The 15,255-nt window shown below is 35.6% G+C and overlaps 3 protein-coding genes and 1 non-coding gene across 6 annotated transcripts; 2 read left to right on the plus strand and 2 right to left on the minus strand.

Annotated features, from left to right (window-relative positions):
• The first annotated feature begins 1,055 nt into the window (after positions 1 to 1,055).
• Positions 1,056 to 4,712, plus strand: LOC103502056 (protein PLASTID TRANSCRIPTIONALLY ACTIVE 16, chloroplastic). Its single transcript, XM_008465862.3, has 5 exons — positions 1,056 to 1,656; positions 1,976 to 2,428; positions 2,556 to 2,624; positions 2,756 to 2,814; positions 3,726 to 4,712. The coding sequence occupies exons 1-5, from the start codon at positions 1,204 to 1,206 to the stop codon at positions 4,447 to 4,449; spliced, it is 1,758 nt and encodes a 585-aa protein (XP_008464084.2). The 5' UTR covers positions 1,056 to 1,203; the 3' UTR covers positions 4,450 to 4,712.
• An 850-nt stretch (positions 4,713 to 5,562) lies between these two features.
• On the minus strand, positions 5,563 to 10,646 carry LOC103502055 (uncharacterized). 3 transcript variants are annotated; one of them, XR_001764464.2, is made up of 16 exons: positions 10,507 to 10,646; positions 10,320 to 10,407; positions 10,196 to 10,242; positions 9,780 to 9,869; positions 9,623 to 9,676; positions 9,162 to 9,239; positions 9,001 to 9,069; positions 8,778 to 8,933; positions 8,561 to 8,687; positions 8,388 to 8,425; positions 8,134 to 8,223; positions 7,937 to 8,041; positions 7,453 to 7,602; positions 7,081 to 7,190; positions 6,823 to 6,993; positions 5,563 to 6,154 (listed from the first exon to the last, which is right to left on the minus strand). XR_001764464.2 is itself a non-coding variant. In XM_051079488.1 (15 exons), the coding sequence occupies exons 1-15, from the start codon at positions 10,540 to 10,542 to the stop codon at positions 6,918 to 6,920; spliced, it is 1,311 nt and encodes a 436-aa protein (XP_050935445.1). In that variant the 5' UTR covers positions 10,543 to 10,646; the 3' UTR covers positions 5,563 to 6,917. The 3 variants fall into 3 exon arrangements, 2 of the variants coding, with proteins under 2 accessions (XP_050935445.1, XP_016903153.2); XM_051079488.1 differs by having other exon boundaries at positions 5,563 to 6,993; positions 10,196 to 10,239; XM_017047664.2 differs by having other exon boundaries at positions 5,563 to 6,993.
• Positions 10,647 to 10,670: 24 nt separating this feature from the next.
• TRNAV-CAC (transfer RNA valine (anticodon CAC)) lies at positions 10,671 to 10,744 on the plus strand. The gene has a single exon. It is a non-coding gene; the product is annotated as a tRNA-Val (tRNA).
• Positions 10,745 to 12,096: 1,352 nt separating this feature from the next.
• LOC103502054 (ras-related protein Rab11C) lies at positions 12,097 to 14,535 on the minus strand. Its single transcript, XM_008465858.3, has 3 exons — positions 14,308 to 14,535; positions 13,976 to 14,172; positions 12,097 to 12,799 (listed from the first exon to the last, which is right to left on the minus strand). The coding sequence occupies exons 2-3, from the start codon at positions 14,138 to 14,140 to the stop codon at positions 12,311 to 12,313; spliced, it is 654 nt and encodes a 217-aa protein (XP_008464080.1). The 5' UTR covers positions 14,141 to 14,172; positions 14,308 to 14,535; the 3' UTR covers positions 12,097 to 12,310.
• Positions 14,536 to 15,255: the final 720 nt, after the last annotated feature.

The following is a 15,255-nucleotide window of genomic DNA, read 5'->3' on the forward strand; positions in this document are numbered from 1 at the left end:
ACAATTGAGCCTATAAAAGTGAGCAACTCTACAACAATTGAGCCTATCAATAAATTTTATGTATTCAATTGAAGAGTGATGGTTCAAATCTCATATTCTACCTATTTGTATTAAAAATAAAATTTATATTAGTGATGATCCAATTTATATTAAAAATAAAATGGAAAATCTCAATATTTTTATGAGGTACACCAGTTACATTTCACGTCAATAGATTGGTTTTGAGATATAACTTCATGTTAATATAATATAGTATCAGAGTTAATAAAACACAAATAAATATTTAATTTATGATCTAATAACGATAAACCTAGCTAAAGATGCACAATTTCGAGAAGCATGTTGAGGATATTATGAATGATTGTGATCGAATAGATGAAGATTATAACTGCAATAGACTTAGAAGGAGAAGAAGGGAGAAAATCATACTGATTTTACATGGAGAACCTAAACAAATTAGGATACAAACTACAAGCAATGACAATAGAGTTCTACCGTATAAAACAAGACTTGCACAATTTCTTGGTTATAGTGGGAAAAAAATTACTGAGAACCATCAATTTTGTCTCACACCTTTTTACTTGACTTGTCAACAATAAACACTTATAATTCAATGTGGATGATCTAATGGTGACAAAATGACCTTTTGACGGCATGAAAGATCTATAACTTGATAATTTGAATAGAGTATCAAATTAAATAATATTAAAGAAAAAAAATAGTACAATCTAATTTGAAAGAAGGAAAAAGAAAATGTTAGAATTGTTTCTTCCTTTTATATGATTCATTCATTCATTTATTTAGGTGAGATAAATAATAAGAGGAATGAAATGAATGTGAATGGATAAACAAAAAAACAAAAAGAAACGATATTTTTATTTAATTTTCCCAATGTTTGTGAATAAAGAAAGGTCAATCTTACAACCTCTAGTGTTCCTTATTTCTTTTTTTTTTTTTTTTATCGAATGGATAAAGTAATACACGTGGCGTTATTTTATTTGCTTACTTTTTATTTCCCCGGATAATATTTCCAAATAATCTCGAAAATTTGGATGGCGTTTGGCTACTGATTTTTTAGTATGTGGGGGACTGTCTGCTTACGCTTCCAATCAAATTCCCTGCCATGGATATCAGAATGACCTGAAGGCCTCCACTGACTGATCACCGACTCCCTTTCTTCTCTCTACTCTCCTCCTTCCTCCAATGGCGGCGATCATTAACTCCAATTCCTTTATCTTAACCACCACCCCAAACGCCCGTCGAAGCTTCAAGACTCACCGGAGGCAGTTTGCCGTCCATGCCAAAAATTCTGGATCATTCTCTTCGTTTCGCTTGGGGAAATCTAGCAATGAATCGCCCTCCTCTTCTGATGACCCTCCGCTTGAAGATTCTGGTAATTCAAATCCGTTTCGTTTTCCTTTTGGAAAGGTACCGGATGTGAAGTCTTTGATTCCAGTGGTTAGTGAGCCTTCGTCCGGTTTGTCGTTCGGGAATTCGAGGCGGAAGGATTCTAATACGGTGTTTGTTGCCGGTGCTACTGGTCAGGCTGGGATTCGGTTAGCGCAGACTCTGTTGCGAGAAGGTTTTAGTGTTCGTGCTGGTGTGCCGGAGCTTGGTGCTGCGCAAGAATTGGCTCGTCTTGCTGCTAAGTATAAGGTCAGTTTTGTATGGATTTAGTTTTTTTTTTTTTTTTTTTTTTTTTGAATTGATACTTCTACTATTGAATGTAGTCGTTAATTATTTGGTTAGAACGAATTTTGTATCTGAGAATGGGAGGTGTGAGGATTCCATTGTTTTATGAAACGATAACTCTACCCATGCAACTAATTGTTGCAAGATCAGAACGAATTCTGTATCTGAGAATGGTTTTTGTAAGGATTCGTTGTGTTTCTAATTCTACTCTCGCATCCGGTTCTGTACTTCGTTTTGACGAATAACATTGTGATTTGTGCATTTTATTTGTCCAACACTTCAGGTCATCTCGAATGAAGAATCAAAGCGGCTCAACGCCGTCGAATCCTCCTTTCAAGATGCAGAAGCGATTGCCAAGGCGATCGGAAACGCCAGTAAAGTAGTTGTCACTATTGGTGCCGGAGAGAACGGTCCGACCTCTGAAGTTACCACATCTGACGCATTGCAAGTAATTCAGGCAGCGGAGCTCGCCGGAGTAAGCCATGTGGCAGTCGTATACGACGGCAACACATCAAGCTCCTCCACTTACAATGTACTCGACGGCCTTTCATCGTTCTTCAACAATCTTTTCTCCCGATCTCAGCCATTGTCCGTGGTGGAGCTCTTGCAGAAAATAGCTGAAACCGACATCGGCTATACGTTCATCAAGACGAATTTGGTCGAAGACTTTGCACCTGAGCGTGCGTATAATGTCGTCGTCCAAGCTGAAGGAAGCGCTAGTTCAAACGACTACAAAGTAATGTAATGTATGCGATAGTTATCAAATAATGTTGACAGTTATTTTCCATTTCTCTGATTTCTTCGAGAAGGGTTCATGTTTGTTATGACGGTAAGCTGATCTTCGACTTGAATATTGTTTATAGGTGGCAAAGTCACAAATAGCATCGTTGGTGGCAGGTGTTTTCTCGAACACGGCAGTGGCCGAAAACAAGGTGACCTGCAATTTTACTGCCTCGAATATTATGCCCAAAAAACTTTCACAGCTCTTAAGCTTTTAGCTACTCGAGTGTCGTTATGAAATTGTTTAGACTATTGATTGGGATTTCACATCTAAATTCTTAAGGTCGTGGAAGTGTATTCAAGTCCATCTGCATCCTCAAGTTCTATGGATCAACTTTTCAGGTAAGTTTTTCCCTCTTGGATTAATTGTTCATCAAATACACAACCTCCTATCTCCCAGTATTAAGTATATCACACAGTTAACATCTCTCACTAGTGGTCTTTGGTGTAGAGGGAACCCAGCGAGGTAGCGTCTTTGATTAGGTTTGAAAGGCTTTTTTGTAATTATTTCCTAGGCAATATCCTACCTAGTCGGTAACTCTTTCTTTGGTGAGATTTGCCTTTGTGGGTTTGGTTTTTTTATGGTACTTGTGTTCTTTCTTTTTTCCTCGCATTTTTATTTTTTTTTTAAAAAAGGAATCTCACTGGTAACGTTGGAAGATAACAAAATTTGAAACTTGTTCCTTGTCCAATTTTAGAATAAACCCTAAATTTAGTTTTCAACGCCAGTTTATTGTTTGTTTGTTTCAAAAACATTTTATTTTCTATAGCACTTCTATTGCAAATTTTGAAGTAGAATTTTCTTACCTGAAAATTATTGTAATTATTGTTTAATCAATTTTGATAACAATTAAATTAATTTGAGGAATGAGGACTAAATTAGACAATTGAAATTGATAGTTTATGGACTAAAATTAAACAAACTTAAAACTTTTCTTTGTTTGAAATATTCATTATTTTGTGCATTTGTTTCCTTGTAAGTCTTAAGTTTATCGATCCATAAACTAAACTACAAAATTTAAAAAAAAAATAATAAAAAAAAAGTCTTTGAGCTTCACACAAAAAATTTGGTAACTTTCTGTTTAACACCATTGTACATGGGTATGAAGGGAACCTGAAGATTTAAAATTGTAAAGTAAAATGAATTTACTTCCTTTTCAAACCAAAGATGGTATATTGAAGGTTCTTGCATTGTTTAATGAAGCATTATGATTGGAAGATTAACCAACTGCTTTGTTATAAATTTATATCAGTGTCATTCCCACGGATGGTAGAAGACAAGCATATGCAGAAGCAAAAGCAAAAGCAGAGGAAGAAGCCATGAGAATTGCTGAAAAAGCTCGTGAAGAGGCCGAGGCCACAAAGAAACAAGAAGTAGAAGCAGCTAAATCCAAAAGACCCTCTGAAAAGGCAGCCACCCAACCATCATCATCATCATCTTCTTCTTCTTCTTCTTCTTCTTCTTCTCCTCCTCCTCCTCCTCCTCTCGCCCAAGAATCAGATCAAATCGCTTTCTTTAATTCCTTCTTGAACAAAGCCAAGGACTTCAGTTTAGAACAATCCCAAAAGCTCAAAAAGCTCTCAGAAAAGGAACCTCAGGAAACCGAAGAAGAAAGCCCCGACACTGCAGCCAATTTAGTGAACAACTTTTTCAATAAAGCGAAGGGGTTTGGCTCGGCACAGCCATGGGAAAAGCTATCTTTTCAGCTACAAAAACCATCTGAGGAATCAAATGCTCAGATAGCCACGGTTAGAGGACAAGCCAAAGCTCGAGCATTGCCACCAAAGAAAGCTTCCATAAGACAAACACAAAAGACCAATTCAAAGCCTTCATTTGGTTTGAAGCAGAAAGAAACTTCGAAGCCCAAAAAAGCAGCAGCAGCAGCAGCAGCAGCCAAAGAGGAGACAAAGGCAGAGGTAAGGAAAGTTTTTGGTGGTCTCTTTAAGCAAGAAACCATATATGTTGATGATGATTAGGAAGAAATATATAATTGTCTCTTTTAACACCTTATGGCTGTGGCTGCTGATATAACTCTTTGAAGAAGCTTATTTTAATTTGTGTATTTAAATTGTAATCTATGTATGTATCTGTGTTTATGGGGGTTGGTTGGTTACTTGGTTTTACAAGTTTCTGCAAAGAATAAGTGAGCTTTTTGTGTGATTGCGACATTCATAATTGTTTTTTGCAGTTGAGAAGCAAATTGTCCAACTCTAATTCATTAAATATTTTTTTTGCTTTATGGCATCTTTTGATGTGAGATTTCTTTGGTTAATCTTTGTGCCTCTATGCTTTGAAGAATGGATTCTTGAATACTTTGGATTAAATTAAAATGGATTCTTGAATATATTAGATTAAATTACATACTATATATATATTCTTCGAATACATACTTTTTTTTTTCTATAATGTTTTCAGATTTTGTGATCCAACGGTACCAAAATATTTAATTAGTTTCAATTTCTTTTTGATATCCATACGGGTTTTTCATTTGTTTTTTATACATTATAAATTATACAATGTTACAAAATAACAATTAAAGAGTTCTTTTATCTAGAGTTTATAATCAACCTAACATACTAGTTTTATTAATTTTTTTTTAGAATCCATCTTTTACCTTATTAATTTTCTTTTGTTTAATAAGTACATCTTTTATACAATATGGGGAAAATCGAACATCTCGTTTCAAGCACCATGCCCATTAAGCTTTACTCAATTTGTTCATTAAGTACTTAGCTTGCAGCTTTACCTAGAAAATTGTATGACGATCTAGTTGTTCAATTTGTGTTGATCTCTTAGTTACATATTTAGTGTCGAACTTACTCCCTTGTCCTCGCTCCAAGATCGAGATTTAAGAGAGATCCTTGCATGAACATTCAAACTCCTTGATCAAAAAGGAGATTTTCAATGTCAATTTTAACTTCCATACCGAGCGTAAATCCAAATATCTTCGACATTCCTTTTTATTCACTCAAAACAAAAATCAACTTAAATCTGCCCTTGAATTCCTTGTGAAGCAATGAACTAAGAAAAAATGAAGTTCAAAGAAGAGTTTAAGAACAAGAGAGTTGGGAACAGCCACCATTACAAGATGTACAAAGTTTTCTATATGTATATATATAGCGCAGAAGAAATTAAGACCCAAATAGTCATAATCATATAATGTAATTCAAACAAAGATAAAATTTCCACACATCAACCAAAATTCAGAAAGAACCATCAGAAGGGAATCACCACCAAACAGATGCAATGAGAAAAGGCAAAAAGAATAAATAAACACTCCAATCCTCCAATTTCCTAGTCTCCACCAGCCCCTCCGCTGCCTCCCTCACCACCGTGGACATGTGTACTGCCACCGTCATCGTCCAATGCATCCATGGTCACTGCTGTGACCGCAACAGCAGCCACGGCAGTGGCACTGGCTGCACCTGCATCACCTGAGTTTCCATTTCCACTACTATCACTACCAGAGGAATGCTTACCTTCTTTTGAGCCTCGACGAGATTTGCGACGAGAAGGCTTAGATTTGGAAGATTTCTCCGATCCTCCATCAGCTTTGTGGCCATTTTTATGACGAGGAATACAGAAACAGATCTTTGATGAGGACTCCATAGTTGAGCTTCTTTCCCTGCTTATGTCTTCCTCATTGAATCTATAATTATAGTAAGAGTTCCTTTCGCCAACCTGTACAAAGCTTTGTTAATAAGTATCAATAAATATCAAAACAGGGAGATTTTGAGCCACTCTATCAACTTTTTTGTGTTGCTGTCTTCTCCCCTTTCTTTTCCCCCCTCTTTACTCTAAAGTGATTTGTAGGGGAAATTTGCCCAATTGGTGCAATCCAGCTAAGCTTTATTGGACAAAATAATAGCTGAGAATAACTTTTATGTTTGTACAAATAATTTGATGATTGGGAACTTGAAATCAGTTTAATCCTTGCTAAAATCATAATTTAAAAGAGAAATTAATGAATAAGTAATAGATTTGTCTATAGATAAGATTATAGATCGACGAAAATGGCATGTAAGGCCTTCAATTGGGCCTGTCATTTTCTACAATAATTTGATCCGCTACTGTGATCAAATGGTAAAGTTGATTGTGGCTCTCCATCAAATAAATCATCTTCAAGATTCCACAAGTTAAAAGCAAAAAATTTCACGGAATAGAACATGTAAATTGTTAAAAGAATGATCTATTGAGTTCAATAAACAAACTGAATATGATTATACTGTAGCTTTGGTTTGGAATCTACCAAAAAGCTAAAAAGGACATTCCCAAAAGGGCCTGTTGGTTGGTGTGGGTATAAATTTTCTTACAAAATGAAAAAATATGCGACATATGATAAACCTTACATCGAACCTCGTCCATGCTATGCTTGTTCAACTTCAGACACGCTGATTTTGACCAAAGAGTTTCTATGCAAATTTCCAAGGGCATACAGATGTATTCAGCTTACAACAACAGATCCATCTTGCTTCATCTTAAAAAGGCTGCTTTCAATATTCCGCAGTACTGGCTTATAGCTACAATATAAGAAGTAACAATTCAGGAAAAAGACTTCAAAATAAAATGATTCAATTATACTCTGTATGAGAGAGAAACGATCTTACAGGCGTGTAAGCCCGTTGTATGCTTGTGTAGCCTGCTGGAGTCGTGTCGACAGCTCCAATACTTCTGCCGATAGTGACTCTGCTCTGCTCTGTTCTTTTGCAAGTTGACCCTTCAAAGAAATTATAGGAAAATCAAATTATTAGCATAATGAATACTTAGACAACCACCCTAAAGTATGAAGAAAGAAACCTAGGTAACAGTCTAACAAAGTACAGCTGAAAGATTCTATAGAAGAAATAATACTTCCTCCATAATCAGTGATCACTTGACTAACATACGGCTAAGTATTCAACTTCCTGAAAGAACTTCCAACTTCATTGTGACATATAAGTGAAAAAGGCAGAAAAATGCATCCTAAGCAAGAGACTAACCTTGAGAGAGAGAAGTTCAGCTGTTAATGAAGGAGTCTGGGTCTCAACTGCCCCATCTCTATATGATATCGGCAGACTCCTTGCTTGTTCTGTTCTCAACTCGTCTAGAACTCTGCGAAGTGCTTCATTTTGCTTTAGACAGTCTTTCACCTACAGAAAGGCTAGTCAGCTGTAATTTAAAATGAAGTCTAAAGAGCATCACTGATTAGATCACTAACCAAAACGACAGGGATAAGAAATGTTTTGGAAAACAAGCTACGTATGTCAGATTCCCCTTATTCAGCAGCACTTAGCATGCATACAGCATACACAAATCCAACCGATTCTAGTCCCCAAATCCAAGCATGAGGTAGTATTCATTTAGGAAAACAGAGATTCTATTGTAGCAATAAAAATGGGTGGAGAGGTTGGGGGAAATCTTTTTGAAGCTCTTGTAGTTCATAAAGGATGCAAACAATCATGAAAAGTTAACAACTATAAGAACCTGATTCTCCCAGTGTACTCCTATGCCCACAGCCTCATGGTAAGAGTTGGATAGAGTAGAATTTTCCTCAAAGAGCCTCTCTATTTCAGAAGATTGTGAATCAATCTGCCAAAAACATAAGAAAAGGCTCTCATCAAGAGGCAAATTCATAATTGATTTAGTGTGATTAAATGAGAAGAAAACGTAAAGAACTTTACTTCCATCAGAAGCTTCTGCCTACTACTCTCCAACCTCTCGATCACAACAGCCATGTCATGCAACTGCTTCTCAAGCTTGTTCTTCTCTTCCTGCAACGAACATTGTCATGCTATAACTAGGGGAAAAGATGAGTAATTAACATTTGAACTTCGAGAAACAACTACGAGGTACTGGTGACCCACCATGCAGTTACCAAAAAAAACTCTTACAACCCTTTTTTTAGGTTAAAAAATACCAACAAAAAATCACTTACAACTGAGAATGTCTTCTCCACGGCCTTCTCTGAGATCTCTGTAGGAAGAAAACACATGCAAAAAAGGTACTTTTAAAGATCCGAAATTATTGCCAAACTTTAAGCAAATGAAGTCTTAAAAGTTGAAAAAATGTATCAGGCTTCAAAAGGTATTGGCATGGCAATCTCTGTACCTGAGGCCTTTCTGGACGTACTTGCAAGCTTTTCTTCAAGTTCCTGCTTTTCAGAAAGCAGGTTTGAAATACGAGATTGCTCCTCCGATAATTTTTGAAGATCTTGCTGCCTCAAGATTGACATTTTCTGTAAAGCACCAACTACTTTAAGTCACTAACAAGTAACAACCAACACTCGGACAAGAAAATGACAGAAGTTTGTCCAAAACAGCCATACCTGCAACTCAGAATTTAGTTTAGATATTTCCTTTTCTAAATCTTGCATCTGGTCAAAAGGATTAGTAGTTGGTGTGGTTCCAGCAAAAGAGCCACTCGTTGCTTGTTGTTGTACTGAGTTTAATTCGGCTCTCAAGGCTGCAGCATCTTCTTCAGCCTAATGGAGAAAAGTTATTTTAATACCAAAAATTACTTTATCGAGTGATTTGAAACTAATTACATACTCGATATTGTTCCTCCTCTGCTTCCTTCAATTGTTTTCGTACAGTGCGGAGCTGGGCCAACAGATCCTCCTATACTTATGTATCACACCATCAGTAATGCTCAGGAGTAACAAAATGAAGGGAGAAGGGGAAAAATTAAATAATATCTAGACTGCATATACCCGGGCAACGACTGCTGCGTCTTTCTCCATGGCTACATCTTTCAGAGCTTTCCTTAAAGAAGGGACAGTGCTTGTCTCCTACCAAATTCAGGTGATGTTGTTATCAGATTGAAATATCAAAGTAAATCTAAAAAGAACCTTCTTAAAGATTTATAGAAAAACCAAAGACCGCATGAAACATAGGTTAAGAAAAGCTCTTCCACCACCAAATTAAAAGGGAAAACGGGGTTTAAGTGCAGGTTTATACATATCAAAACCTTTCATGTTTCCAAATAATAGATCTCAGTTAAAACAGAAATTGGAGGCATGTATTTACTACTACAACTGCATCAAATATATTACAAAACATGCTATTACATGGGAGATATATCTAAACAGAGGATATGGGATCGAAAAATGAACAACTCGTATGACCTACCCTAAGGAACAGAGAAAATTCAGTCCGGAAAAGCATTAATTACCAGTTCATTCAATCGCTTTTGAAGCATGTCATTCTCAGCCTCCTTGGATTGAAGCTGAAACAAAGTAATAATCACAAAATTCAAATAAACGATCAATCATGATGCTTTCTACCGCATATTCTGCACAAATGGGGGGAAAAATTAAACAGAACAAAACCTTCGAGCTTATGACATTCTTTTCTGCTTCTAATTCCGCATTCTTCTTCTGCAAATCTTGTATCTGAGACACTAAACTACCCACATCGATCTGCATAAAGGAACCGACCAATCTCACAAGTCCATTAAAAGGAGGGAAAAAAAGGAATTCTAAAAGGTCCTGTTTAATAAATTAATTCGCCATTGTATGAAATTGATTAGCAAATTAGCAATTACAACAATAGGCTATTAGTCCAATAAGTTCCATTACATTCATGCTGCATTTTTCCCAACAACAGTTGAATTTTACCAAAAACGTGCGCCCTAGTAAAAAGATATAAGAAATCATTCAAAACAAAACCTAAAAATTAATATCAATATTTCAAGATACAAGAACATGGCGGAGAAAGCTAATAACACAAAAGTTAATAATCCTACCTCTGAGAATCGACTTCCGCTCTCTGATTTTCTAATACCAGAAACTTCTGTTCCAATAAAACCAAATTACATCCGCAACCAATAATCTCAATAGTAATTCCACCTCGAATAAACAATAACAAACCATTTGATTTGGAGGCTGTACTCAGATCTGGTCCAGAAGAAGCTTTGCTCAATCTCTCGGCCGCTCTTTTTTGCCGAATCTCTTCCAGCTGCCGAAGCAAGTACAAAATCAAACGTATGCATGTTAATTCAAAAACACGTTGAAGGCGTTATGGAGCACAAGAATGCAAAATGCAAAAAGTTCTTACCGTTCGTCGACCTAAGGATGCGTGGTGAGCGTCCATGGCGAATTGCGAAAAATGAAAAGAAAATGTTCTCTTGATTCACAAACTCCAGATTCAATTCAATGGCAGCCGTCAAATTGTAACAATTTCTTATGATTGCAATATTGAGGAATTGACTAGGAGCAGCGGTCTGGGTGGTGTAGTTGGTTATCACGCTAGTCTCACACACTAGAGGTCCCCGGTTCGAACCCGGGCTCAGACATTTTTTTTTTTACTTCCTTGTTTATTGAGGTTGATTAGTGATTACTGTCATTTTATTTCATTTTAATTACTTCAATAATTTGTGTTGAATCATCTTTTAATTGAGGATATATGCTTCTATTAGTGGACCTATTCCTGAGTTTATTTCTTTCTTTAACTTCAAAATAAGAAGTCTACCAAATTTGATACATTGCCATATTTGTATTTACTTTTTAAAATAAATATTTTGACAATTCCAATGCCAAAAACACCATATTCAAATATATCTTTAAAACAAATGTTGCCGGTTAGAGTTGAAGTTCATAATAAGTAATGACAAGATGTGAAAATTAGATAATTATGTTATAAGTATGAACTAATTCTTGGTTGATTAAGAAATACAATAATCATGAACATATAAGTGTAGGCAACTATCTTTATTGATATGAGATCTTTTTTGGTAAAACAGTGAAACCAAAAGCAAAGTCACATGTATACTTAAAGTGGACAATGTCATACCATTTGTCGAGGTATTGATTATATAAACGATTCAATTTTTACAATCACTATAAGCAGGAGGGTCTAAGTTGAATATTTTAAAAAATTCAGAGACCAAATTGTTATTATTTAAAGTATGGAAGTATAAATCAAACTACAACCATACTTTAGAAGTGGTTTTTGCAATTAGCCCAAAAAAATTATTAAAATCATATAAATTATAGTAGTAGTAGGAACGTGTATTGAAATATTATATAATTACTCAACATCCTCATTTTGAACTATTCTATACACTTCTTAACTTTGATGTCGTACTTAATAAACAGATTTTCATATCACCGTACTTTTAAAACTAATGAATTAAAAACACATCAAATTATCCAGCAAAAGATTGAACCACCCAAGGACTAAAAAGTCTCATGTTCAAATTTCCTTCCCGTACTTGTACTAAAAAAAGCATCAAATTAAAAGCCGAAGATACATTAAATTAAATTAAGCTACTACCTCACTAACGTAACCTCTTCTTTTTCACTTGTTTCTTCCCCACAGACTGTGGAGGATGAATGTTTGGTTGTTTTGCTTCCCTTGTTATGTAAGGAGCCCCTAAATTGAGGGGTTATTGTCCAACATTCACCACTTTTTAAATGAGTCCAAAGTCAAAAGAGAGAAAAATTCGATTCTATTTAGTACAAAATAAGCCAGTCAGTGACAACTAGCAAATCCCAACTGTATCATATCTGTTTAATTGATAGCTGAAAAATGTAAGAATTTCTGAATAAGAGTTGGCAAATGGAGAACAAATACAAATCAAATTCCTCAAGTATTTTTTGTCATATGAATGGGGTAAGTAAAGGAATCAAGGAAGAAATTTGGAAATTGCTCAAAATAACTAACCGCTTGCTAATGAGATAAACCGAGGGGTCGAGTAAGATAATCATTCTACATGCCCGCTATGAATACGCTACACTTTCCTAGTTTCTCCAAATCCAGGAAGATAAAAAAACAAACAGATCAATTATGAATATAAAGGAAAGAGAGACACAAGAGAAACCTTTGATGTGAACTATCAGTTCTATCGTTCTGTATCTGCTCACGAAGAACAACAACCCCTTCTGTTTGAGTCACCAGAAGTATCGGAAACGTTGATGGTTGTTCCTTGTCCAGGATGGGTGATGCTAGCAGCTGCTTCCTGGGCTGCTAATGCCTTCTTGCTGATGATATGGTAGATCTCTGTCAAGATGGTTTGGAATGCCTTGTCGATATTGGTGGCATCTAAGGCCGATGTCTCAATAAACGAAAGACCTTCCTTCTCTGCCATGGTCTGCCCATCATCCTCCGAGACAGATCTAAGATGACTTAGGTCAGATTTGTTTCCAATCATAACAATCACAATGTTAGAGTCTGCATGATCTCTCAGCTCCCGAAGCCACCTTTGAACGTTCTCGAAAGTCTGTCTCTTTGTCAGATCATAGACAAGGAGAGCACCAACGGCTCCTCTATAATAAGCACTAGTAATCGCACGGTATCGCTCCTGACCAGCTGTGTCCCAGATCTGTGCCTTGACTGTCTTTCCTTCTACCTGTAAGTCAATAAACCAACGATTAAAATGAGATGGCTAACACTTCAACTACTAACAGTACAGAACTTTGAAATGGAAAGTAATCCCAAACTGAATAATACAGCCCAATTTAGTGATATCGTCCAAGGAAGGCAACCCTCCATCTCGTTGACCTTCCATGGGTAATTTTTTTTAACGTAATTTTGGTTTTAGGACAAACAACTAACAAGAAACAGAGGTAATGGATTCAGAATGTATACGATTCCATACATAATTGAAAAGTTTTAGTTGAGACCTCCATCTCCCTTCTCCAGCTCCTTCAAAATTTTCAAAATCTTTTCTCCATTGACTAATAACTTTTCACAAGAAAAATAGCCATCGCTCAGCCAATTTCAATCGGTTTGATCATAATAGGATGGGCATACCCAAAATTTTCTTCCTTTTTCTATACAATAAATGTGGGATACAGTGATTTGAACATTGACTTCAAAAGAAATAGTAGATGTCAAGTATTGTTGAGTTGTGTGATGTCCATACCCCTAACTTTTCATAAGAACCTTTTGGTTTTATCTACATTTAAATCAGTTAAAAGAGAACAATCATTTACAATACTTTACTTTTCATTAGTGAAAACACTCGAAATTTTAAGAACATGAGCACTTGCAAAATTTCAAGGGCGTTCTATAAATTGGTAAGAAAATAAGAGTAATCTAGAAATAAGAGAAAAGGACTGCCAATTTCCTACTGCTTTAACTACTCATAACTATATTCCAGAATAATTGAGCACACAGGGCTTCATTGTCTCTCGGTCTTCCGTTAAACATAGCAAGAAATACGGATCGTTTGCTTGTTAGATCAGCAACATATTATTTAAATTCCATAAATCCTGTTCCTATTCATTCAATCCTACGTTGCTAGCCTCAACTTCAAGCAATAACGCAACTACTTCAAGCCTTTACTCAAACCTACATGCAATAAATCCACTGTACTTTAACGATCGAAAGTAAAAAAAAGAAATAAAAAAAAAAAAAAAAAAAAAAAAAAAAACTAAAGACCAAGGCGGAACCCACAATTTCAAAACCATCGGAACCTAGATTCATGAAGTTCATCAATCACAGACGGCAAATAACACGATCAATCAATAGAATGAAAAATACTAATTTAATCGCGGAGAGTTCAAACGATTAAGCTATCTACCTGGAGAGTCTTGGTCGAGAACTCAACACCAATGGTGGATTTGGACTCCAAGCAGAACTCGTTTCTAGTAAATCTCGAAAGAATGTTGGACTTCCCAACGCCGGAATCCCCAATCAGAACAATCTTGAACAAATAGTCATACTCGTGGTCTACCTTATGAGCCATAGCAGTCTCCGCCCCAGATTTCTCGAACAAACCTGATCCAAAAACATCAAATTCAGCAATTCAGTAAACAAAAATGAAAGAATCGGAATCATCTACAGTAGCTGAACGGAAACGATTGAGGAGGAATGGAATCCCCAAATTGAAAAATGAGAAAGGAGAATTGAGACCTGTAGGCGAAGGAATGGAGGATGAGTTTGAGATTGGATTGGTGGGGAAAGAAAGTTGAGTACGGCGGCGGCGACGGCGGCGGAAGAATCGAAGGAATGAATTGAGCAGAGAGAATTAAAGAGGGAAGTTAGGGACAGAACAGAGAGAAGATTGGTGGAGTTGTCGTCTGAGGCGAGTTTGACGTTGCTTGTTTACACGGCTGAATGGAAAGTGCGAGCGAAAAAGGTGGTGGAGGAGAAAAAAATAAAAATTAATTGGAATTTTTAATAAATACGGAGATTCTTTTTTTCTTCTTTTCTTGTGAAATTACAGCTTAGTCCTTACGCTTTTTAGATCTTTTTCATTTTTCCTTTTAAGGAACCTTTCTAAATGATGTTTTAAATAAATTCTGGGGTAACTTACAAAAACTAGCCGCTGGTGGTTACAAACCCACACTCAAACTTTAATGGGTAAATTTTACCTTTTTCAAATATTGCAATATTTACAGAATCTATAAAATTAAGTCCATTTAAGAATTCAATTTTGAATTTTTTTAATTATTTTAAAATTAAGTCTTCAAATTTATACAATTTTTACGATTTCTATCATTAAATAAATACGAGACTCTAAGTTTTTTTTTTGTACATCTATAAATTTGAGTGTTCGACTTTTACAAATAAAATTTACTAGATTTGATTTTCATCTCATTTACTATAAAAAGAAAAAAAAGGATGAGGCTATGCACTCACAAAGGACTATAAATTTAAAACTTATGAATTTATTACACAAATGTTGGTTGCAATATGATTGTGGCACTTTTATACTTCTAAATGCATAAATAAATGTACTTTATATGTTTTCATTCAATATTTTAGAAAAGTTAACCATATGGGTATAAAATAAGTGATTCAATTTGTATCTTTAAATATGTAGTTAGAATTCTCATTCTCGTATTATAGAAAAAAAGA

The sequence above is a fragment of the Cucumis melo genome, chromosome 11 (assembly GCF_025177605.1).
Source record: "Cucumis melo cultivar AY chromosome 11, USDA_Cmelo_AY_1.0, whole genome shotgun sequence".
In the NCBI taxonomy this organism is placed as follows: domain Eukaryota; kingdom Viridiplantae; phylum Streptophyta; class Magnoliopsida; order Cucurbitales; family Cucurbitaceae; genus Cucumis; species Cucumis melo.

Excerpts from the sequence above, each read along its gene's own strand:
- LOC103502055 (XM_017047664.2), bottom strand. The coding sequence starts at position 10,542 with ATGGACGCTCACCACGCATCCTTAGGTCGACGAACG. Across the intron at positions 10,408-10,506 it reads CATCCTTAGGTCGACGAACG|CTGGAAGAGATTCGGCAAAA; the intron begins GTAAGAACTTTT and ends TTGCTTCGGCAG. Across the intron at positions 10,243-10,319 it reads TACAGCCTCCAAATCAAATG|AAGTTTCTGGTATTAGAAAA; the intron begins GTTTGTTATTGT and ends TTATTGGAACAG.
- LOC103502054 (XM_008465858.3), bottom strand. The coding sequence starts at position 14,140 with ATGGCTCATAAGGTAGACCACGAGTATGACTATTTGTTCAAGATTGTT. Across the intron at positions 12,800-13,975 it reads TCTCGACCAAGACTCTCCAG|GTAGAAGGAAAGACAGTCAA; the intron begins GTAGATAGCTTA and ends ATTGACTTACAG.
- LOC103502056 (XM_008465862.3), top strand. The coding sequence starts at position 1,204 with ATGGCGGCGATCATTAACTCCAATTCCTTTATCTTAACCACCACCCCA. Across the intron at positions 2,625-2,755 it reads CGGCAGTGGCCGAAAACAAG|GTCGTGGAAGTGTATTCAAG; the intron begins GTGACCTGCAAT and ends TAAATTCTTAAG. Across the intron at positions 2,815-3,725 it reads TCTATGGATCAACTTTTCAG|TGTCATTCCCACGGATGGTA; the intron begins GTAAGTTTTTCC and ends AATTTATATCAG.